This window comes from Eumetopias jubatus, unplaced genomic scaffold (assembly GCF_037043125.1).
Source record: "Eumetopias jubatus isolate StellerSeaLion01/CBP00866 unplaced genomic scaffold, mEumJub1_p1.0 scaffold_6, whole genome shotgun sequence".
Lineage (NCBI taxonomy): Eukaryota > Metazoa > Chordata > Mammalia > Carnivora > Otariidae > Eumetopias > Eumetopias jubatus.
The window spans coordinates 105,255,818-105,280,985 of NW_028274812.1; the positions used below are offsets into that span (position 1 = coordinate 105,255,818).

The 25,168-nt window shown below is 44.0% G+C and overlaps 1 protein-coding gene across 5 annotated transcripts in view; it reads right to left on the bottom strand.

The window, feature by feature from the left end:
- The window catches only part of RUNX2 (RUNX family transcription factor 2), a 227,880-nt gene that overhangs the window by 117,586 nt on the left and 85,126 nt on the right, over nucleotides 1-25,168 (bottom strand). For all 5 annotated transcript variants that reach the window (XM_088023951.1, XM_088023954.1, XM_088023952.1 and 2 more), the window contains one exon: nucleotides 23,297-23,458. In XM_088023951.1, coding sequence (XP_087880077.1) covers nucleotides 23,297-23,458 — 162 coding nt within the window. The remainder of the gene's footprint in view (nucleotides 1-23,296; nucleotides 23,459-25,168) is intronic.

The following is a 25,168-nucleotide window of genomic DNA, read 5'->3' on the forward strand; positions in this document are numbered from 1 at the left end:
CCACGTTGCAGGGAATCAGTGTCATTTTCATACCAATTCTAACTGTGTGGCCACGCCCACCTGAAGGGCAGTGGTGGCAAGGGGCCTGATCAAAGATCAAAGACAGCCCTGGGGATGGGGATGCGGATGGGGATGGGGATGGGGATAGAGATGGGGATGGGGATGGGGATAGAGATGGGGATGGGGATGGGGATGGGGATAGAGATAGGGATGGGGATGCGGATAGAGATGGGGATGGGGATGGGGATAGAGATGGGGATGGGGATGGGGATAGAGATGGGGATGGGGATGGGGATAGAGACAGGGATGGGGATGGGGATGGGGATGGGGATAGAGATGGGGATGGGGATAGAGATGGGGATGGGGATGGGGATATAGAGATGGGGATGGGGATGGGGATGGGGATATAGAGATAGAGATGGGGATGGGGATGGGGATAGAGATGGGGATAGAGATGGGGACAGAGATGGGGATGGGGATGGGGATGGGGATGGGGATAGAGATGGGGATGGGGATGGGGATAGAGACAGGGATGGGGATGGGGATGGGGATGGGGATAGAGATGGGGATGGGGATAGAGATGGGGATGGGGATGGGGATATAGAGATGGGGATAGAGATGGGGACAGAGATGGGGATGGGGATGGGGACGGGGATAGAGATAGAGATGGGGATGGGGATGGGGATAGAGATGGGGATGGGGATGGGGATAGAGATGGGGATGGGGATAGAGATGGGGATAGAGATGGGGATGGGGATAGAGATGGGGATGGGGATGGGGATGGGGATAGAGATGGGGATAGAGATGGGGATAGAGATGGGGATGGGGATGGGGATGGGGATGGGGATATAGAGATGGGGATGGGGATGGGGATGGGGATAGAGATGGGGATGGGGATAGAGATGGGGATGGGGATGGGGATAGAGATGGGGATGGGGATAGAGATGGGGATAGAGATGGGGATGGGGATAGAGATGGGGATGGGGATGGGGATGGGGATAGAGATGGGGATAGAGATGGGGATAGAGATGGGGATGGGGATGGGGACGGGGATAGAGATAGAGATGGGGATGGGGATGGGGATGGGGATAGAGATGGGGATGGGGATGGGGATAGAGATGGAGATAGGGATGGGGATGGGGATGGGGATAGAGATGGGGATAGAGATGGGGATGGGGATGGGGACGGGGATAGAGATAGAGATGGGGATGGGGATGGGGATAGAGATGGGGATGGGGATGGGGATAGAGATGGGGATGGGGATAGAGATGGGGATAGAGATGGGGATGGGGATAGAGATGGGGATGGGGATGGGGATAGAGATGGGGATAGAGATGGGGATAGAGATGGGGATGGGGATAGAGATGGGGATGGGGATAGAGATGGGGATGGGGATGGGGATAGAGATGGGGATAGAGATGGGGATAGAGATGGGGATGGGGATAGAGATGGGGATAGAGATGGGGATGGGGATGGGGATAGAGATGGGGATGGGGATGGGGATGGGGATGGGGATAGAGATGGGGATAGAGATGGGGATAGAGATGGGGATGGGGATGGGGATGCAATATGAAATGGGGAGGCTGATGCATGCCATCAATTTCCCACGCTTGACTCAGCCCTGATTCTCATGTCTTTGCCACTGATGTCCTAAGACATTTTGGGCAAATCATGTTTTCTATTCGTCAAGTTCTCTCATTGGGTAAGACCCTTGTAAGTGAAACCTGGCACAAGGACAGAGCAAGTAGCAAACATCTCCATCTCGAAAGGACATTCCTTCCTACCAGTACCACTTGAACTAGTGGAGCCAGAGAAAAAGAAAACGGAAAAGATTGGGTACAGACTAGAAAAGACATGAGTTGAGAATCATTATCCTGAAAGTCCCCATTTACCCCAACCTTAACATCCAGCTCCAGGCCTGACCAAACTCTTTTGTAAATAAAAGGACAGCAAATCACCACCACAGGGACCATTCCACCACCCCCTGAATGCACACATGGTGCTTTCAGCTTGCGCTTCAATTCTCCGCCTCTTAAAGTAGGAAGAGCTCCGCCCCCCTCGATCTACCCCGATCCAGCCTCAGACTCCGCCTCCGAGTCCAGGGCTGAGCCGAAGAGGCCCAGGGGAAGAGGAGTCAGCTCCAGGCAGAAGTACCACTCAAAACCCGAGAGGCTTGGAGCTCAGCTTTTACAAATATCATTCCTTTCTAAAGGCTTAGCACCCTGGTCTGTTCCAAGAGCCCCGAGGCCACCCTGGACCTTAAAGGCCCTGACTCAAACCACCCTATGTTTGCCATCTCTCCCTCGACAGTCAGGTGAACAGGCTGACCTGCTTCCCGGTGCAGGCCTGGGCTGCTCATGCCCTGGGATTGGTTCCTGCCCCAGGAGGAAAATACAAGGGGCTTCCTGGTCGGGACAGAAGGTTGCCTTAGAATCAAGACCCACTTTTGTGTGTGTGTCGGATCTTCTGCCCATGTGGCTGAACCACGTGGTTCCTGAATCCTTGTCTTGTCCAACTTAGTGGTTCCTCAGGATTTCCTTGCTCGTTGCTGCCTACCTGTTCTGTGACTTCACGTCATGCTTTTTACTCAAGTATGGGTACGTTTCTAGATCTCTTAGACACACGACAAACATCTGCTGCAATGACAGTCTTCTCCCAACGTACCTTTCCGGTCTTGTGTCTCACTCCACTTCTTCACCAACTCTACAATCCAGCCAAGCTGGACCCTCTTCCATTTACTGTACTCCCCACCCCCCGCTATCCCCCCCCTGCTCTGGTTTACATGGTTCCCCCAGGCCTCAGCTTCCCCATCCCCCACCCTATCTCAGTTCCTTGGAATTCTAAGCAGCCTTTAAAGTCCACCTCACAATCCCCGTCTGCCTCAAAGATTCTGCTCCTGCTCTTGCTTTAGCCCACGGGGACCTCTCCTTCTGCACTCACGTCTCCATTCGTATCTCTCATAAGGCACGCACAAGCAAGGGGGGCTACCATTGCCTTATCACTGCCATTAGCCCCTAAATTCCTTGAGAACAGGCTCTGTCCACCTTATCTTTACATGCACTGTGGCTCCTCTCAGAGTGATACATAGAAAGTGTTTAAGTGTGTGTGTGTGAGGAAAAAGACATGGTGACCAGTTCTCCAACTGTGGTCTGTGTCCGGGCCTTTCTGATTTCTGCCTGTCCATCTTCAGCCAACTGCTTTTCCCGACCTACTATCCCCGTGCCTACCAGGACCTCACGGGCTTAGGTTAGTTCCAGACCCACAACTCTGCTCTGACCACCAGTTTTGGGGCGCATCTCTTGTTCTATAATCTGCTCCCTGGTTTGCTCCCTTCTCCTAAAAACAAAAACTTTTTCTCGATTTCTTCGGCCCAAGCAAAGTATCTTATGCCACATCAACACTGACTCTCAAAAATAATAATAATAAACAACGTCTCAAATTCACACATTGCTTTTAAGTTGTCCCGCTTTTATGTACATCTGGTTTTACCTTCACAAAAAGGTCCTGTGAGGTAGGCATGACGGATACCAGCTGATAATGAAGCTCAGTCAAAGAACGTATCATCTCAAGGATGTGGCCAATTAGCGGCAGAACCAAAATGAAGTTGTTGGGCTTCCTAATTTGTGTCCCTTTTCCTGAGCTTGTCTCATTAACATTTCCCACTTTTCATCCTAATAGAAATCCTGATAGGGGAAAGGATGGCATTTCTTTAACAACAGGGGAACACTTCAACTGAATTTTTTTATAAAGTGATGACAGACACGCCTCCTCACATTAGATCCAGTAACATCAGAAAACAAACCACTAACTTTTATTTAACTTATCTGATTCACTTGACAAAGAATTTCTTTTGCTTTGTTTCTAGAGTTTAGCCTAAAACCACGTCTGAGAGTCTTCATGCTATCCTGAAACAATGCTCCTCATATAACTTCCGAATCCAAATTCAGTGTTATAGTAACTCATTCCTCTGACTGTCTCAGAATTTTTCCACTCAAGCCTTGCACACGGAATTAACTCAAAACTTCTGCAAGAAAAACGTCCCTTTTAGAGTTTGATTTGGCATCAGTTTCAAAGAGCTGTTTGTATATTTTAGAATATGTAGAATTTCCCTTTGATTGAAACCTCTCTTTTAACAATGGACAAGAGATGATTTCTCTTCTGAGTGATTTAAACAAAAACAAACACATCTTAGTTACATAGAGCCTTGTTCTCAAAGTGGTTTCTTTGAGAGAAATCAAACCCTACAGATTGTTAAGCATTTGGCAAAAGCCTTCAAACAGCCAATGCCAAATAGTGATCTTTTCCTTGTTGTAGGAGATAAACAAATACTAGAGCAAATCGGAAAAAAAATAATAAAAATAGGACCTCCTTTCACTTTCTCCTGTGCTTGATAACACTCCCCTCTCAATACACATACCCACCCCTTCAGAGGGGTTTCATCCTCAATGTTTACTTCTGGTGCTATAGCAATAAACTCACCACAAATGGACATTTCCAACATCTGTTTGTGGCTGGCTCCCAGATTCCCTGTATTGCTTTAGGACATGAAGCCCTCTGTCTCCCAAGTGTAAACAGACACACCTAATTATGTATTAAGGTGTCTGAGAAGAGCTACTTGTTTTGATGACCAAAAAAAAAAAAAAAAAATAGCGCACGCGAGCCTGGTCTGAGCGGTGTGCTGTGGGACAACCAGTCGTCCAGTGGGAGCTCCTCCTCAAACAGTGGAAGGTCTCTGCCTGCCACAGACAGAACCCCAGCCCTATTTTTCCCAGCCTGAGCATACAGTCTACTGAGTCTGGTCCAGATGTGGACCAAAGCAGCCGATGACTGGTCAAGAGAAGATGGTGCTGTCACAGATCCAGGGCAAAATCTATTCCGTTTCTTCATAAGGATTTAATTTTAGGGTAAAAGAGGAAAGAGCAAAGGAGGAGGAGGTAATTTGAGGGTAGCATTTTTCTTCTTCAGATAACAAGGGCCGTGTACAGCAATAACAGAAAAAACGTCAGAGCCCTATTGGAAATATAGCAGGAGAAAACAATTCTAGAGTGCTGGGCTAGCAGCCGGGGGAGTGGGTTCTGGTCACAGCGCTGTCCCTGCCACGCAGGGTCCCTTCCCCTCCCTGACCCACACGTTCCTCGTCAGTAAAATGACAGAATTTAACTTAGTTGTCCCCATGGGTTTCCAGCTCCAAAATTCTGATTGTTGCACGTGAGGCGAACTTGAGAATCCCAAAAACATCTTTAAAAATTCTATTGGAAATACTGTTCCTCTAAAAAAAGGTGCCCATTCATTAAAATATAGTATTACAGTTGTTTTTTTTTTTTTTTAATGAGGTAGATGCACTTGCGTGAAATACCCAGGTTTTCTCTCCAGATATGGTTGTCAATTAGAAAATCTAGAATATTTTTCCACAAACTAAAGAAAATGTAATTAACAGTTTGCAACAGAGGCCAAAAGAAAATGGGAACCCTATTACCTTGTACAAAAGCTTTTCATCATTAAATTGAGCAGTAAAGAGGGTTAAAATTAGCTTTAGGCTCACACTTTCGATAAGAAATATGATGTGAGCTATTTCTCTTTCCTCCTTGTTCTGGGTTCTTCAAGTAAATGGTATTGATCTGAACTAGCGGAAGATAAAATAAGTAATATTTTACACCAACCTTTCCAACTTTTGCAAGATAGGATGTATTGTTATGCATCATTCAAGTAGCCTCGGTTTCCCTGCCCCACATATAAAAATATGTACTTTGAGGTTTTAAGATTTCATTGATATGTACACTTGTAATCTCTAAAATAAAATTTCGATTTACAAAAGTAGGAGGTAGATTGTTTCCACTGTTATTTCTGGCAGGAACTTGGTGACTTTTACTTATTCTGGGTACTCTGACCTTTATAAAGCATGAGCATTGGCTATTTAGCAAGGATTGCTGGTGTTCCCTCCCCCACGTGTCGCCTGGAAAGACCAGTGTGATAAAACTCCCTCTGAGGATGATACCCAGCAGGCTCTGTAGCGAAGTCTGGTTCTGATACGGGGAGACTCCCATGACGAAAGCATAGTGAGGAAAGCACATGTGGAACCGAAGACTTGGGGTTGGGGGTTGACTCTCCTGCTCTTTCACTGTGTGACTTAGGTCAAGTCTCCGAATGTCTCCGAGCCCAAATTTCCTACTGGCAAAATAGAGGCTATCGGAATACCTATACTCCAATGAGCTGTCGCGGAGATTAAATGAGACAATGTCTGTGGAAGTGCTTTCTGTATACTTAACATTCTACCTAGTGGCACCGGGATGGCTCAGTGGCTTAAGCGTCCCACTCTTGATTTCAGCTCAGGTCATGGTCTCAGGCTTGTGGGACTGAGCCCCGCATCAGGCTCTGTGCTCAGTGGGGAGTCTGCTCGAGATTCTTTCTCTCCCTCTCCTCTGTCCCTCCCCCACTCACGCTCTCTCTCTAAAATAAATAAAACTGAAAGAAATACTACCTAAATATTATTATAATTATTAATGCTAAGTTCTTATTATCACCTCCGGACTTAGTTGCTATAATTCTCCCCATTTTCCTCAGCACCTACTTTGTCTTAGAACACAAAGTGTTATTTATCCGGAAGCTTTCATTTCTGCCATCAGAAAAGCCACTGTTATAGATGACCTAGATGTCCTGAGTCTTTTCAACTTCCTCGCTGTCTGGAGTTCCCAAATTAGAGCAGTAGAAGAATTCAAGCTTCCCCACGAGGAGGCCTCCTCCTTCCTGGTAGTGTCTTCAGTTTTCCTTCACATGCTCCGTGGCACCTGCCCGAGTCTCCACCTCTCCTGGCTGACCCAGCCTTCAGGCCAGCATCCTCTGAGACGGCAGCCTGACCTGCTGCTGGAGTCCACCTGTCCCCTAGCTGCACCGGGCCGTGGACCTCCTCACATCCAGTACGATGCTGCGGCGGGGAGGGGGGATCCACAGTCCTAACTCTCAGAGCCTATTTGTACAGATCTCTTTATTCATCCCATTTCCCTCCACACTATCCTGTTTGTTATCTGTGTTAGAGCTCACCTGCCACATCTGTGGGTCGCTGAAGAGTTTTACCTCAATGTGAAAGGCTCTGATAACCTTCTACATAACCTAAGTGGTACTGCTTACTGGATCTTTATGAACTTTTAGAAAGATCTGTTTTGAACATTTAACTACAAGTTCTACTATTTATAGTTTGAGATGTTACTTTTTTATTAAAATGTTGGCAGGCAGACCCTTGGGTGGGGTTCACTTTGGTGAAATAGTTTTTCTCTTTCAGGCACCAGGCAACATGGCAAAGGAGAGTGGGACAGACTCCGGGTTTCGAGTCCTAAGGTCCTAGTTTTATCCGGTTACCACTTCTGTGATGATTTTCAATATTATACTGCAGTGTGGGAGCGAAAAAGAACAGTACCCAAGGCTTAAGGATGAGCATGATCAAGACCACCCCTCATGTGAAGAGGAAGGAAATTAATTGCACACATTTGTATCACTGAGATTTGAAACTCCTAGCTCCTGGGGAGAAAATACCCCTCTTTCTAGTAGAGCACACTGTCCTTCAATTTTATTCCTTTCACAAGTGGCTTCCCCCCGCCCCCCCCGTGGCTTGTTACCTATTGTTCCTCAATCTAGTTTTGTCTCTTCCTTACATTGAATCTTTGACTTCTATTCTCCTTTACTGTTCTATTCTAAAGGACAAAGCCAGGGAGAAAGGTTAAAAACTAGGTTTGACAGCCAAAGAAACAGCCAACCCATTATCCAGAATTCTAATCTGTAAAGTTTTTAGAGCCCTTGGAATTATTCGAGAATTCCCATCCTAGGAGAGGATGATACTCTGAATTCTATCTTATTTTGCGTCCTTTGGGCTTCTAAAATTCAAAATAGATCCATCAAATAAATTTTAAGTAGATTAGGTCACTGCTCCCAAGGCCCTGATTTTACTGCTTTCCTTCTTTCCTTTAAAAATGGTTATACCAGTTTTCAGCAAGCATACCTCTGCACCTTGGGATGCCAGGAAGAAGAGGAAGCTTCTGCCCACGGAGAGTAGGACTTTTGTTACCTTTCAAACAGGAAATGTTAAGAACTGCTCATATCTTCACAAGATCTTCAAGCTAATTTCTAGAGCCACTAATTGAAGGTTGGGGGAGGGGGACAGTGGAGGGGTTCTCTTTTTAAGGGACAGGGTATGGAAAGAATCTGAGAAATGAGTGATAGCTGACTACACACTTATACTAATCATCTCAGCTGTTTAAAGCTTCCTCCTTGACCTTAGTTTGTGCTTATGACATTCAACTTAGAACAAGCTCCTCCTCCCTTATCCCTGTAAGTTCTTTCCAATTTCAGACATGCCCCCATTTCTCAGTCCTCTGAGAAGAAGCTGTTCTGGATGGTTCCTACATTCACACGGGGGACAAGCCTCATCTAGCTTTACTTTGTTCAAATGCAAAATATTAGCGTGCAAGCCTGAGGTAACTAACCACCAGCCCCTTGCTCAGGGGTCTCCTCACCTCAGGGCTGTTGCCACACGCTTCCCGGGATGAGCACCTGCAGAACCAGCCTGCTCACACCAGTGTGGCCATGTTCATGTCATTCTGTCTTAAAAGCAGTAAAGGGAATTGGTGTGTCTCAAGGCTACAAGAGATCTAAAAGTGTGCTACCTATACTTCAAGAGGGTGAGGAGAACATACAATGCAGGTCAGTCCCCCAAATTAATCTCATCATTGTGCTTCACTGCACTGAAATCTGTCTTGGCACAGTGCCAAGGAAGGGGAGCTCCTGGAAATAATCAGATTAATGGTGTCAATGAAAACAACCAAACCAAGCACTTCAGCTCTCAAAATGGATTTCTGGCCTGAATTTTCCAGGTTGGTGGTTCTGTATTCACCCAATAAATCAAGCGATTCCTGAATTACCACTTCACTCTGGGATGTATGAACAATGTCTAACAAGGTTAACTAACATTTTATAAAACGTAATATTATTCTTTTTGAAGTAGACTAACAATTGGGGGAAAGCACTGCTAAAACATTTTGATGATGGAGGCAAAAGCCGCGCTCCAGTACCGAGTGTCTCCATCCCCATCATCCCCACCGCTTCCAGGCAAGCAGGAGTCCCCATCCTCCCAGACACACTCTTGCTTCCTCCCTCATCCTCTTACACAATTCTCCCCCAAACAGCCAGAGTGTCCTTCAGAAACTAGAAGTCCATTTATATCATGACCCTGCCTAAAATCTGCCCGTGGCTTCCCACTACACGGACCAGCAAACCCAAACTTCTGGTCCTGACCGGCAGAGGCCCCGCAGGCTCCGGAGCAGCAATGTCTCTGCCTCCAGCTCATCTTCTCCACGCTCCAGCCACCGGGCATTCTTCTTCCCACCCCAGGGCCCTTGCACCCACCTTCCCTGATGCCTGCAATGAGCTTCACAGGGCCTCCTTCTTGTAAATTTAGATCTTGGCTTCCTCATAATATCACTCCATTTTACTTTCTTCACAGTACATTCCCCTGGATAATATTTTCTCATTTTCAATTAACTGCCCTTCCCCAGTAGTTGCTAACATTTATTACCAGGCATTATTCTAAGAGTTTTACATGCTTTATCCTTTCATCCTCATCACTACCTATTGAGGTTGGTGGTATTATTATTATTATTAGCCCATTTCACAGATGAAGAAATTGTGGTACAGACAAGTTCAGTAATATTCCCAAGATCACACAGCAAATGAGTCAAAAAGCCTGGATTTAAACCCAGAGAGTCTGGCTCCAAAGGCTGAGTGTTTAATCACTATATCATATGCTAGTAGAAAAAGCTTCCTGAGCTTTTCTGTCTTACTCATCTCTCCCATGACTAGAACAGTCTCAGTAAATGAAAAAATTTAATGTTGACAATAATTTGTATTAATGAAGATTTTTATCACGTGGTCATAAAATACTATGATAGCAAGGAACACCTGGGTGGCCCAGTCGTTAAGCGTCTGCCTTCGGCTCAGGTCATGACCCCAGGGTCCTGGGATCGAGCCCCACATCGGGCTCCCTGCGCCCTCTCCCTCTGCCCCTCCCCCTACTTGCGCACTCACTCACTCTCTCTCTGACAAATAAATAAATAAAATCTTTTAAAATAATACTATGATAGCAATGTTTCACACTAAAAGGAACTTTGTTATAATTCTAATAATATTTTCTCTAAATATATAATCTCTTTAATATAGAGAATCTGGTCCTCTCATCCCATTTATTCTTTTATTAATAGAATTCACCTGTTCTTTTGTTTTCATAAACTTTAGCTTATAACATTCTTAATTCTCCAGTAAGATAAATTATACTTCATTATAACCATTCTCAGGTACAGAGGGTCTAAAATAGATAAGTTACATAAAACCATGCAAGGGTATGTAAAATGTCAATAAAATAAAGTTCTTTAATTTTAATGAAGCCATGGTTTCAAATCCTGTCTGCAGCCTCGGACACACATGCCCATATACAAGGCTTCACCCTGAACAGAGTCAGCTGTGGTCAAGTGTCAAGGTCTGAATGTGTAGTTCCTTGGCAGTAATTAGCCTGATCCTAGATTGCTCCTCATCAGAATCAACTGAAGCACAAGACAAAGCTTTTCTTGCATCTATAGTAGTTCTTCCTACGAATTTAGTTCATAAGTCAAATACTATACTAGCTTTTATTTTTATTATGGGTGGCAGTATTTAGATTTCTGATGTGCTGATCGTTAAATGTTTTTGAGAGGAAACCTACCCTTGCAGCCCTTATTTTAGAATCCTAGACATTGAAAATGATGGACCTTGGGGAATAGCTAGCCCAACTAACTTATTTCACGCACAAGGAACCTAAGACCCATAGAAGTTAAGTGAGCTGCTCAAGAACGCAGAGGCTCATCTAAAAATAGATCTCAGGTTCCTCAATTCCCAGCCAAGTGCTGCTTCCACAAGCTGTCAATGAGGCTGAGTGTTTAATCACTGTGCTGCATGCCTTATTAGAAAAAAGGCACATTTTTCTAATAAACCAAACCAATACAATACAATTTTATTGAGCAACTGCTATTTTATCGGTGTTAGGTTCAATCCTCTTTGGTGGATGCATGTCCCAATTTAAATGCTTCAATCATTTGCTCGATTAAACGGTCATCTGAGATTTTAATAAGCTTTCAAAGGTCAATCCAACCATATTAGTTAATCCAACCATATCAATCATCACTTGAACATCAATGATCTAAATGCACCACTTAGGACAGAGACTGTTAGAATGGATCCAGAAACAAGACCCAACTGTATGTTATCTACAGGAAACCCACTTTAAATATAAATGCACACAGAGATCACATAAAGCAACAGGAACTCACATTCACTGCTGGTCGGAATGCAACATGGTACAGCCACTTTGGGAAACAGTTTGGCAGTTTCTCCCAAAAGTAAATATACTCTTACCACGTGATCCAGCAATTGCACTCCTTGGCATTTACCCAAAGAAGTTGAAAAGTTATGTCCACATAAAACGTACACACAGCTGTTCATAGGTTATAAGTTACTCACTATCCATGATGTGTTACGGTGTTATTGAAGGTAGACTTGGGAGTAGTGGTAAATATATATTGCAAACTTGGGGTCACCACTAAAAGAGGGTAGGTAGAAAGAGAAGCATAACTGATAGGCTAAGAAACAGGAGGGAAAATGGACTCATGTAAAACGCTCAGCGAAAACCATGAAAGGCAGAAAAAGAGTGGAAGACAAAAAAATAGGATCAAGAACATATAAAAAACAGTAACAAATATGGTAGATATTACTCCAACTAGATCGATAATCACTTTGAATATCAATGGTCTAAATGTACCAGCTGAAAGACAGAGATCGTCAGAGTGGACCAAAAACCAAGACCCTATGAATGCTTCAAAGGTATAGTACCTGTGACACCTACCAACTTCTAAGGTCAAAGAAAACCACGAAACCCTTAACTTTCTCTGTGAACCGTCCAGGGGGCCAGACTCTTTCCTTTTTGGGATCTTTTAGGTCAACGCACCACTGTACCTTTAAGCAACGCTGAGAATGGGGTTTTGTTCTCCTCAGGTGTAGTTGGTGAGCTTCCGGGTTTGTTTTGTTGTTGTTTTTTTTTTAATGATGAGTACACCACAACACTATTATCAGACTTTTTCCTCTTTTCCAAGCCTGTTTTTATTTCCTTGGTGGTTCTTATTTAGAAAGGGTTCTTCTTAATTAGGTACGGATTTATTGTGACCACATCAATGGGTTTATTATTGATTTATCATGAATCACTGCTCTCCTTGGCCCAGGGCGGAGTGTTTATAACCATCATTATATTTGTTATTATTATTCCATTAACTATAGCATTATTACTAATTACAACAGGGAGCTGGAAAGGTGGCCATTTTGATTAGTGAGAGAGCGGTGAACTTTGGATATAGGAACATCGGTCTTATTCCAGTCTACCATGCTGGACTACATTTCTAAGTTTATTACTTAAGGCCAAAGTCTCTCGGGAAAAGATGACACCTTCCTGCTTAAGAAATCCTCTGAGATATTTAGGGACACTGGTGCCTGAGCAGCATTTTATTTATTTATGAATTTGAGATTCGTGAATTTCTGGAGCGTCACACACAAAAAATTTAGAAGGTAGTGTAGTCAAATGGGATCCTAGATTTGCTTCAAACCAAGTCTCTTAAATTCTGACCCAATTTAATAATATAATGACTTTGAATGATTCAAATTAAAGTGCTGTCATTTGTATTTTATCGTATGGGATTTAGTTATATGGAAGCTTTTAACTTGTTTAGTTATCTCTTTCAATTATATCTTTCTGGTATTTCTACATATTAACAAATCTAAAAACAAACTTAAAATAATCATGCAGTGTCTCTTTCCCCTTTCTACCAGCAGTGATCAATTAATATTTCCTGAGAAATCAACACTCATCGAAGTAACAAAATAATACAAAGACTTGGAGGATTTCGATGGGTCCTGTTTTTCCTGAAAAAAGTTCAAGTAGTAGCTTGGCTGATATTTACTAACATCCCAAACAATAGACCTGTCGAGAATATTTTTATGTATACTCATTCTAAATGTAATGAACAGGCAAATACAAGCATATGTGCATATATATGTAATGGCATGAGCTAACAGTGTTGCTTGACTTTAAAAGAGATACTAAAAAATTCTATCGTATAAATACATGCTAGGAACGTATTTGTGCATATGAAATGTGAAATTAAGTAAATAGCAATTGTCATTAGTCTCTATACAGCCCCACTTCTAGATGTATTAGCAACTCCTAACAATGGTTACAGCATAAGGGACCGCAAAGCAGGCAGCATTATTGGATAGACCTTTCTGCAGTGAGCAAGTACTTCCAGGAGCATCTACACACAGAGCATAAAACTAGGACTCAGAAAGAGAGAGACCGCAAAGGGTTAGTAGGCCAGGTCCTTGGCCGAAGGGAACTTTCAGTCTAGTTGGGGAAAGACAAGATTTTCTATATGTTCTTGTCCTATCTTAAGAAACATTATGTACCACACATGCCAACAAGTGGAATTTTTTTTTCCAGCTGAAGTAACTCAGAGTAAAAGTATAATCTAGCAGAATGGCATTGATTTTTTTGATTTCCTAAGGAGAAGGTTTTAAGTTGCTTGGGCAGTGGGGCAAGAGATCACCTTTCACTAAAATCCTGAGCATTTGTTGCACATTCTGGCTTCTACATGAGCCGGCATCACAGTGTCATCTTTGCACATGTCATCTCCTAAATAAGACCGAAAGCTTCCTGAAGCCTCAGACGATGTCTTTGATTTTGTTTTTTGTTTGTTGCCTGCCTAAGCACTTTATAATTAGGTACCAAGTATTTGCTGAGCTGACTTGAAATGGCTGAAATAAACTGAAGAAAGATATCCCAGGTAGGAAGGAATGCAAGAAGCTACTACTGTATTGGATGAAGTGATAAAAATCCAAAAAGTTCTTGACAGGCAGGAACTATTGCCTGAATTGAATAAGATAAAAACCAAACAGGAATAACTGTAAATTATCCTACTTGGATCTGAAAAAAAACAACGGTAAAAGTAAAAAAAAAAAAAAAAAAATATGTGGGAGCAATCCGGTTTGCCAGAAAATGGCAAGCATGAGGGGACAGAGTATAGCATTGTCCCCAAAGCACTAAGGCCACCTTAGCCTATGCTAACAGAGGCCAAGAATAAGGGGGTTTGGTCTGGGTGCCAGGCATGAAGAGGGACACTGACAAAGCACGGTGTGCCCAGAGACCACAGACCTGGACAGTGAGTGACTCAGGAAACCCCATCATACAGCAAGGGGAGAACAGGAAAAGTACCGTCTGGAGAAGGTAAGACTTCGTCAAAAATGTTGTCCAAACCAGACCTTTGCTTTGTTTTAGGGGAGTCGTTTTGTTTCAATTAACAGCTTAGTGAATATAATTTCTATTATTTTCTCAAAAAAGACTTTGACACTTTATTACATGATGGCTATAATTAATGTCAGACTCTAAATTAGAAATCAAAAATTCTATTTGATCATTTGGTTTCAAGCTGGAACTAAAGTATGTTTTGGCATTATTACCAACTGTTAGCAGCAAGTTCTGGAAACAGATGCAGTCTTGCTATGTGTTCTAAATATGAAACACATTGCAGAAAGGCTTGGAGATAAAAATATATACTGCTTATGCACACTCATACTGTGCTATTTCCTGTCCTTATCAGCAATAAAAAGTTCCTCTTGTTTTGTCCTTTCTTTGTTGTTCCAGGTGAACAAAATCTTTCATTGTTTTTTCCCTTTCTTCTTCCCTTATTTCTTCTACATGCCTATCTTCCTGTATTTTTCTATCTTCTTTCCCACTAATATTTGTTTCCTTAAAGATTTACTGAGCACATACTATGTGCTCAAAACTGTGCTCAGTTATAAGGATTCAAGGCTTCATGCACAACAGTCCCCATGCTTGAGAAGCTCACCTCCTATAGAAGGCAGAAGGCATTTAAACAAATGATGTTACTAAAGGAAGGTATGTACCACGTTAGAGGTGTGTCCAAAGCACAGAGATGAGAAATGGATGGGTGCAGACAGAGGAATAAACTCTGAGGAAAGTGGTGGTCAGGGAAGGGATTCCTTTGGGGAAAGAGGTGGCTGAGAAGGATGAACAGAGCCCCGGCCAGCCCTGCGGAGGAAAGTGGGAAACTGGCGCAGCTTACTTAAGGAATGCCAGGCATTCTTAGAGAAAAGGAGCATCCTATACCTAGGAGAGCAGTGAAGTCATCAGAGAAATGGGTTGTTAGCTGGAGCTGTCCTGTACTTGAATTGATAAGAATCATCACCTCAATGCAAATGTTTAGTAAGCGGTCTGTGGACAGAGCTAAAGAAAAATATTAAGAAATGGACCAAAGGTATGGAAAACCATAATCTGGACCATTTGGGGACAACTGCTATGACAGAGGAAGTGTTTCCCCAGGAAGGAATGCATGAGATGCTTTCTAAAAAAGAAGCACCACTGATAAAGTCAGTGACAAAAGGAAATGGGGTGGGGGTATTCCCAGGAGCAGGGAGAGCAGCCTTGATGTTTTAAAAAACAGACTAACATCCCTACAATAGAATAGTATCCAGTGGTAAAGAGAAGTGAGCTATCAAGTCATGGGAAGATAGAGAGGGACCTTAAATGCACATGGCGAAGTAAGGGAAAGAAGCCAGGCTGTATGATTCCAATTATACAACATTCTGGAAAAGGCAAAACTATTGAGACAGGTAAAAGATCACAGCCAGGGGCTGTGGGGGCAGGTGGGGAGGGACAGACAGGTGGAGCCCAGGGCGTTTTTAGGGCAATGAAATCATTCTGAAGGACTCCCTCGTGGTGGATACATGGCATTATGTATTTGACAAAACCCAGAGACGTGCACAACACTGACAGTGAACTTCCTAACATCCACTATAGACTTCAGTTAAGAATAATGTATCAGGGGCGCCTGGGTGGCTCAGTTGGTTGGGCGACTGCCTTCGGCTCAGGTCATGATCCTGGAGTCCCTGGATGGAGTCCCGAATCGGGCTCCCTGCTCGGCAGGGAGTCTGCTTCTCCCTCTGACCCTCCCCCCTCTCATGTGCGCGCTCTCTCTCTCTCTCTCTCATTCTCTCTGTCTCAAATAAATAAATAAAATCTTTGAAAAAAAAAGAATAATGTATCAATATTGGTTCATCAATTGTAACAAATACGCCACACAAATGCAAGCTGTGAAGAATAAGACAAAATGGCAGGGGGGCAGGACGGGGGTAGGGGATAGATCCCAGCTCTACTTTATGCTCAATGTTTCTATAAATCTAAAACTGCTCTAAAAAATAAAGTATCAATTTAAAAACATACTATATATAGTATGTTTCTACCATTTTGAAGCTCACAACACAACTTAGTTTCTCCATTGGCATTTATTAGGTAAGGCAAGCTTTCTTTGCTAGAAGTCCTAAGAACAACAAATCCCTGGGCAGACATCATCTCACTCCTTGCACAAAATTCTTAGACATGTGGACGGGCAGTTCTGAGTAATTTGTTCACACGGGCCCACGGAGGCACCAGGAATTGATAGACATATCTGAGAACGGCAGAAAGAATCTTCAGTGACAATGAAACCAAAACTCAGGTTCCCTCAGTCACATTACCTCCATCCTGTTCTCGGATCCCAGGGAACCACAGAAACCACCGCGTCCCTAAAAAATTAACTTTAATACCTTTAGTGAAGCAAGGTTCAATCTCCCAAGTTTTGTCCTATGAAGAGAAAGGGACTGCAGTGAATCTTTCAGTAGAATCTGCAGCCATGTCTTTGCCATCCCTGCATACGCATGAGCCCCTTCATTACTACATCTTTTCTTCATGTGTGGGTAGTTTGCGCATGTACCAAAAACCAATCCTCATGAAAACAACTGACAAGTACCATGTGTGAAATCAGAGTCAGGCCACGTACACAGGTTTCATGCTGAGCTTCCGTACCTCCGTCTAACTCCAGTAATAGTAAATATCATACCACCGAGTTCCTTCAGTTCTGTGAGCCGGGCCAACTCTCCCCACTGATCTAGTCGGAATGGAAACCAGTTCTTGGGTCCTCAGCACCCCGTCACTCAGAACCCCTAGTAAACTCAGGTCTAGGGATGCCCTGAACCTGCTGCCCCCCGCCCCGCCCCACCCCCCTCCCCTGGCAATAAGATAAAAACTTCATCTGCTCGTGTCAGAAGAGAGCCTACCTTTAGAGAAAGCAAGATAATTTCAACTTCTAGAATGCAAAAAATTACCCACCCAATCGCCGTCGATAACCCAGAGAAGAATACTGAACAACATTCCACTGGTAACACAGGGCTTGCCTTTGTTTAGGGTCTATTAAATTTAATAACTTCCCCCTCTGTGGCTTTAAACAGAGAACTTCTTCAAAATAAGAGTGGCTCCTATTAAACTTAACTACTTGCCCGTGGCTGTTGTGGCAGAGGCGTGTCTACCAAACAGGTGGCTCTTAATAAAGGAATGGTTCTGTAGTAAAAAAGTAGACGTTCTAGTGTTTTATTATAGTTGCTTTAACTTTCTGGTTTATTAGTATTAATTGCTGGAGTTTTCCTTTTAACCTCTCTTAAGGCGTCACTCCCTCCTGTGAGTTAAGAGTGGCCCTGTGAAAATAAATGTCCACATATACTTGGCACATTACCGAAGCGGCTCATTTCAAAACTGGACTCAGGGGACTTGACAGAAACTCGGTTATAAGGGACATTTAAAACTGAACTGCATCAACCACCGCCCGGTTTGAAATCATATGAGACAACCCCTACCGATAGGCCTTGAATGATCAAATGGGGTTTTTCCACTGGCAATTTCTCGATTTTGTGGTAGTAATAAAATAATTTTTAGTAACTTTATTTATTAGACTAACGCCTATTCTGCTGACCTTTGGAAATACTATACTTTAGCGACTAAGAGTCATAAAACAGACATCCTGAATAGTCCTGGGCAGCTGATTAAGTGGAATGTTTTGATATTTAAATATTTTGAAAGAAGAAATTCAAGACCATTTGCTGAAACAAACAAAAAATATGTTAACCTTCAAAAAGATTGCAGTTCTTTACTGCCTCATGTAAAAAAAAAAAAAAAAATCCTACAACTGTAGAAAAAGATCGTCCACACAACCTGCATTGGCCTCTCCCCGAGTAATGGAGGTGGACATCACATATGACCCTACCCTTGTGTCTCTAATTCGCGTATCCTAACTCTCTAAGAGACCTCCCGAAAACAGAGAGGTCCATGGGCACAATGACCAAGACCACAGAAAAATGTCTGTATGAGTCCCTTCTACTTCACATATGCCGAAGAGTGGTAGACTTCGGTCAATCTGAGCTTTACTCAGCTCAGACTTACGTCCAGCTTTACTCGGACATGTGGGGCAGGGGACGCGTTATCTGCAGAGAATAAACTTACGGAGGGTCTCCTTCCTTCTGGAGACTGGCAATAGCTCACACTCTGACCCACAAGTCAAAGAAACAGTTGTGTTTCTTTTCGTATTGGGTAATTACATAAAATACATTTTCAAAGTCTGTAATTATTTACTTACATAGTATTTTGTAATGACCTGCAGAAAAGTAATTATCATCTTTGTGCCAAGCCTCACAAGTGCTTTGAACATCAAAGATGCACAGGTGATAACATTATGACAATGATAAAGACACACAGTGGTCGGGGTTGTTGTCAGGCTTACTTGTCCTCACCTTGCCACACCTTGCTCTTTGATAGAATCAGTGAGAAACAATTTTGGCTACCTCTGTATAGTGAATATTCTTTTAGGATCCTATAAAATGAAATGAGATAGGGACGCCTAGGTGGCTCAGTTGGTTAGGTGGCTGCTTTCAGCTCAGGTCATGATCCCAGGGTCCTGGGATCGAGCCCCGCATCGGCCTCCCTGCTCGGTGGGGGACCTGCTTCTCCCTCTGCCTGCCACTCCCCCTGCTTGTGCTCTCTCCCTCTCTCTCTCTCAAATCAGTAAATAAAATCTTAAAAAAAAAAATTCCTCCCTGAAAAAAAAAAAAGATGAAATGAGATAATGTATAAAATCCCTCAGGGGTGGAGGATGCTACTTAAACACAGACTGTTCGGTGATAAGGCCGTGCTTATCGTCGTGAGTATGGGAGGGGAGGGGAACCTACCCCGCCTCCTGCTCCCTCATGTCTCCAGACCGGTTTCTGGTAAGAAGCGTTTGATTTCTCTAATTCAGCTGAACATGAATTAAACTCATTACAGTAAGGGAAGCCCTACTGATCAATTACATGACAGAAATTTATTGTTTAGTCATAAACCTATGACTGCTGCTATTGTTTTTGTTACAATATTGAAGGCTATTCCAGGTTAAGGAAATATGTCCTGAGTGTTTGTTTTGCGCCGATGAACTCCAAGACATCTGGCTTTGCATCTTTTCTGGTGGTCAAGTAGGGACTGTGGGTAACATAGGTTTATCATCTTGTTCTATCTATACCTTGCTTCCATGAGGGCCACGGCGGGGACAACACAATACAGCATCCATCACTGTCATTATTGTAATTCATTAAGGTCTAACATTTGTAGCTACACTTGAAAAATTACTCAGGGGAAGGGCGCCTGGGTGGCAGAGTTGGTTGGGCGACTGCCTTCGGCTCAGGTCATGATCCTGGAGTCCCGGGATCGAGTCCCGCATCGGGCTCCCTGCTCAGCGGGGAGTCTGCTTCTCCCTCTGACCCTCCCCCCTCTCATGCTCTCTCTATCTCATTCCCTCTCTCAAATAAATAAATAAAATCTTTAAAAAAAAAAAAAAAGAAAAATTACTCAGGGGAGATACCCAGAAAGGAAGTTGTAAAATTGGATTCTCTGAAGATCTTTAAGTATATTAAGTGATGGCCTTTCTTCGGAATGGTCTTTCAGGATGAAATGGAATTTCTTTAGGAACGGTACTTTCTGAAAGATCTTTCTGGTTGCTGTTATTCCTATGATCCCTCAGAGAAGAACATGATCCTGCTATTTTTCCAACATTATAATGAAATAGTTATTTTCTCCTAGTGTGTCATTGACCTTTTGTGAATGGCTCCCAACTGCTTTTAGCTCTATACACATTCATTCTAAATCTATACAGTAATAATGATAGCGAACATTGAGCGCTTCTATGTGCTAGGTACTGTGTGCAGTGCTTTATGAATGCCATCTGGGTATTCATTCATTTAAATATTTAAATTTTGTTTGTTTGTTTTAACTATGCTCTGTGGTGGATCCATTTTACAAAGCAAATAATCCCCTTTAAGAGTTCAGATTTTTACCCACTTGACTCATTTAAGCTAGGACTTGCCTGCAAATTATATACAGGTAAGCAATTATTACAAAACAACTTTTGCTTCGTAATATCAGCTACAATCTGTTGAGCCCATAGTGCGTATGCAGTGTGCAGACAGCACTTTACATAAAGCATTTCACTGGATCCTCATGGTAACCCTAGCAGATTAATATTATATCTTTATTTTACAAATAAGAAAGCTAAGTTTCAGAGAAGTAAGGAACTTGCCTGCTATGTGCATGAGCTGGGTGGGACTCAAACCTGAGTCTGAACCTCCAGTCCTACCCTACAAGTAAGGACTTCTTTCTCACCCATGATCCTATGAGAGTATTTTTGTGTCCCCTTCATATAAGGAGATGAGAACTGAGTTCTCTACACAAAAGCATGAACTGCTCTGGAAAGCATCACAAAAAGGGAACACAGGACTGCCTAGAGATGGAGATGAAGTTTAGTATTTTAGCTTTCCATGTTATAGAGAGAAAGCATCCTAGACCTTAGGGACAGCTTTAGATATCGGGGGGCATAAGACAGAAACTCTGCAAGGTGACACCTTGGAACCCACGAGATGGGCTCCATTCTCGGGAGGTCCCTGGGACCAGCCCCCAGGGAGGCGAAAATGGCGCTCACGCCGACTGACGTGGTCCCCAAGCCCACCGGGCAGTACTGTGGGGTGCGGGCACAGCCCTGCACCCAAGAGCAAGGTCAGGTAAATCACGGTTCCTTCAGTTTCCTGACAGTCCCTATCTAGTTCTTTCTTCCTGTTTCCCAACATGCTGACAAGAGGGATTTTCTGTTCTCCTCCCTTTAATGTTTACACAGAACCTCCCACCCTGGCACCACGTTACTTGGCCAGGAACGACTCAGAAAGATGTTTGGGGCGGGAGGAAAAAACTGGACTAAACTCAGTTTGAAACTAGTTTAGAGCAGAGGTTTGTCCCTACCCTTGGCCTCAGATCAATATGCGGCTGGATAATTCACCCGTTTCTGCCCCTACTGCCTCTTCTGTGAAATGGGCAGAGTTGTGTGGTATGGGCCTATGGAAATGTTTTAAATAGGCATCAGTGGACTCAAAGTAATCTCGCTGTTCTATAGGACACATGTAAATGACGAACCACAGCAACTACGCATTTATGCGGCGTGTTTCCAGTGTTCTTTCCAATGGTTTTCCCACTGAATCTGATGCGAATGCACCTGGGTGAGAAAACGCTCTAGAGCAGTGTCTCTAAAGCTGCAATCGCTCCCTGAGGTTTTTTCCTCTAGGTACAGCCAGAGGACAAACAGCAAAATCTGCTTCAGCCACAGAGGGTTGGACAGATGGAGGCCCCAGAGGACCCGAAACAGAAGCAAGTTTGCACAAATCTGTCCTGGCCCAGCGTCATTTTGGCCCAACGTGAAACAAAACAGCCTCGGTAGAAAATACAGAAGGAATGACCAGAACTCATTCAACACCGTCCAGCCCTGTGCCTCTGATCCCACAGCGGCCCTTGTTCTCCCCTTACTGCACCTTACTCATCCCTTCTCGTGTCTTTAACTGGCGTTTGCCTAAAGGAGGTAGTCATTCCTGTCAAGGGAAATGATAACTAAAATTCTATACTCTGCACAATTCCCCCAAGATATACCACATGATTCATAAAAATAGTAACAGCAGTCATAATGAAAAGGGGTAACATGGTTTTCCAAAGACTCTCGTGGTTCTCCCTCCGCCCCTCTTCTTACCCTACTCACCCCTCCGGGAGTCCATCTGCTGTAGAAAATGTGCAGGCACTAGGACCAGAGAGCCCTTTCCTGCCATTCGCTCGAGAAACAAAGCCTTCCCTCCTCCCAAGTGGAAAGAAATAAAGGAGTCTGAACTAATCAAAACCTGCAAGCCTGCTGGTGGAGCTTCAGCTTGTCAGTGATGCAACTCAGCGGAGTGAGTAGCGGCTTCGAGCTTTGCAGAAAATGAGAGAGGGAGAGAAACAGAGACAGAAACACAAAGAGAAAGAAAGAGAGGCATTAACCTGGCCAGGAGTCAAACAGGTGCACGGAGCGCGAACGCTGAGCAGAGTGTCTGACGCATAGAGGATCCACCTGTGTGTGCCTCAGTGGGTCTACTCCTGTATTTGGGGGGGGGGCGTGCTCTAGTCCGCGTGTCAGGGCTGTACTGGGAGACTTTTTTTTTTCTTATTCACGGGACTCATACGGTTGGCCGAGAGCCGTTAACTTTTCTCTACTTGCCAGTGTGAAGGCTGTGTACACTTTCTGGCTCTCTAGGGTGAATTCTCTCCGTGATAGTGAGAGAAGAGGCCAGAATGCTCGCCTCATGCACTTCCGCCATGAGCCACACGTTTCTGCGGTGCCTCTGGAATAATGGATGTGTGAGCACCGGGCCGCCATGTCGAGAGCGACCGTGGCGTGCTAGACGGTTCGTGGAGAGGCTACCTCAGTCTGGACTTGGCCCTCAGAGGCCACACATGGCCTTTTAAGATTCTTCCAGGCCTCGCCACACTTCAAATGACTAGCTTCTGATAAGGATCTTAAGTTTGCAGGTGCTCGCTCTCAGAACGAGCCAGCTTGGACTTCTGGGGGTTAAGAGGCTCTAGAGATGGAAGGCTGTGCCACTGGTCTGTAATCTGGTTTACAGGCGGATGCTGAGAAGAGAAAGGAACGCAAGCAGAGGAAGGCCTGGCATAAGACCCTCAGGAGAAGGCCCCAGTTGAGACAGCGCCCACCAAAGGGGCCACAATTCAGCAGGACCAAAACTGGGCGGCATTCAAAGTCATCTTAAGAGAATGATGCCAGCTCTGGTGGGCTTTGAGTCTTTTAATTTAAAATGTTCAAGGACTTGATAACCCCGTCATTCAGAGGACCCGGTTTTACCAACTGTCGTACCCTTGCCCACACACCTCTAATAAAGAGTTCCTGGAGCTTCAGCCCATCCTACACCCCAGCCCCACCCCTGCACGGGAGTGGGCTTGTAGTTAAAGTGTGGTCTTTACCTGAAATGCGCCTGGGCACGTCGGTGATGGCGGGAAGCCCCGTGCCCCGCGTGGAAGACAGCGGGGTGGTGGAGTGAATGGACGGGGACGTCATCTGGCTCAGGTAGGAGGGGTAAGACTGGTCGTAGGACCACGGTGGGGAAGACTGTGCCTGCCTGGGGTCTGGGAAAAAGAAGAAAAGTCTTTAGTGCACCGGCCACTGTGGACTTCGAACAGGCACGCCCAAACTGAGAAAGGATAAAGCAAGAGAAAAATGAGACTCTATAAGGAGTGTTTATTTCCTATGACCCCACCCTTTCAGGCCCTGCATGGCACACAACTTTCTGGACTCCCAGGCTCGATGAGTGTGACAAAATGGGACCATGCCTCTTCTCTCTCACACATCAGTATTTCTATTTGGAAAGGCTAACGGCCATCTAAAAAACAATCTGCTTCAGTTATCTTTACAAAGTTGAATTCTACTTTATTTATTTTCTGTATCTTCTCATATTACTTCAAGGAAGACATATTATTCTTGTCTTTTTTTCTTAAGATAGAATTGCTTTGAACCACCAACTTGGTTAAAGAACAGGTAGACTGCTCCATTTCCGGCTATTATCTTTCAGATGTGCTCTTTGGTTTACAAAGTGTAGGATTCCACGATTTTCGCTTTCTTTCCAGGCAGGTCAATGAATGGCACTTTCTAGCTGGGGGTGGGGGAGCGTTAGGAGGTTGGGGGTAGAGAGGAGAACAGAGGGAGCAGCATGTGAGAAGAACACAAAGGAGGGCAGCCCGTTATAGGATTCTCATGCTAAAGCTACCCCAGAAAATAACCTTTAAGAAAGAGACAAACTTAATTTCAAAGTCAACTGCCATTAGAAACTGAAAAGCTTCAGGGGCACCTGGGTGGCTCAGATGGTTAAGCATCTGCCTTCGGCTCAGGTTATGATCCCAGGATGCTGGGATCGAGTCCCGCATCAGGCTCCCTGCTCCTTGGGGAGCCTGCTTCTCCCTCTGCCTCTGCCTCATTCTCTCTGTCTATCATGAATAAATAAATAAAATCCTTAAAAAAAAAAAAGAGCTGAAAAGCTTCAGGGCTCCTGGGTGGCTCAGTTGGTTAAGGGTCCGCCTCTTGATTTCAGCTCAGGTCATGATCTCAGGGTCCTGATCTCAGGGCGGTGAGATGGAGCCCTGTGTCAGGCTCTGTGCTGAGTGTGCAGTCTGCTTATGATTCTCCCTCTCCCTCTCCCTCTGCCCCTCCCCCACCCCCTCTCTCTTTAAAAAAAAACAAAACTGAAAAGCTTCAAGACCATCCAGTTTCAATGTTAAGCATAGGAGTTTCTGACAGTAAGAAAATGACCCAAAACAGAAGAGCAGAGACACGGCTTTCATCCTACTGGAATCTGTTTTAAAGATGCCACATGTTTGGAATATAGCCTAGTGTTACCTACAGTCACTGTAATAATAAAAATAATGGGCAGCCAACTTGTTAGGGTTAACTGCTGAGCATTAACAGTATCTTTTGATGTATCTCCATGGGGTTTCCGGGAGGCACAAGCTCAAGGCCAAGTACATTTATCAAAGGAGCTTCAGTCTACATAAGTAAAAAAGGTAAATTTGCTGTATATTTACAGTGTGTATTTCAAACTGTTTTGTTCTTACTGGAGGGCTAATCAAACAGATTCATAAGCAAACTTCTCTTTACTTTTTTTTTTGCTAATTTTAAAATGTTTTGCTAATTTTAAAAATTCTAATACACAAGGCTGTTCACAAGACAGCACTGTGTATTAGAATATTCAGGGACTTCGGAATGTGCAGAATTAGGTTCAAGTCTGAGACTTCTACTTTCTAGCTGTGTGATCTTCGGTTAATTACTCAGCAACTCTGAGCCTC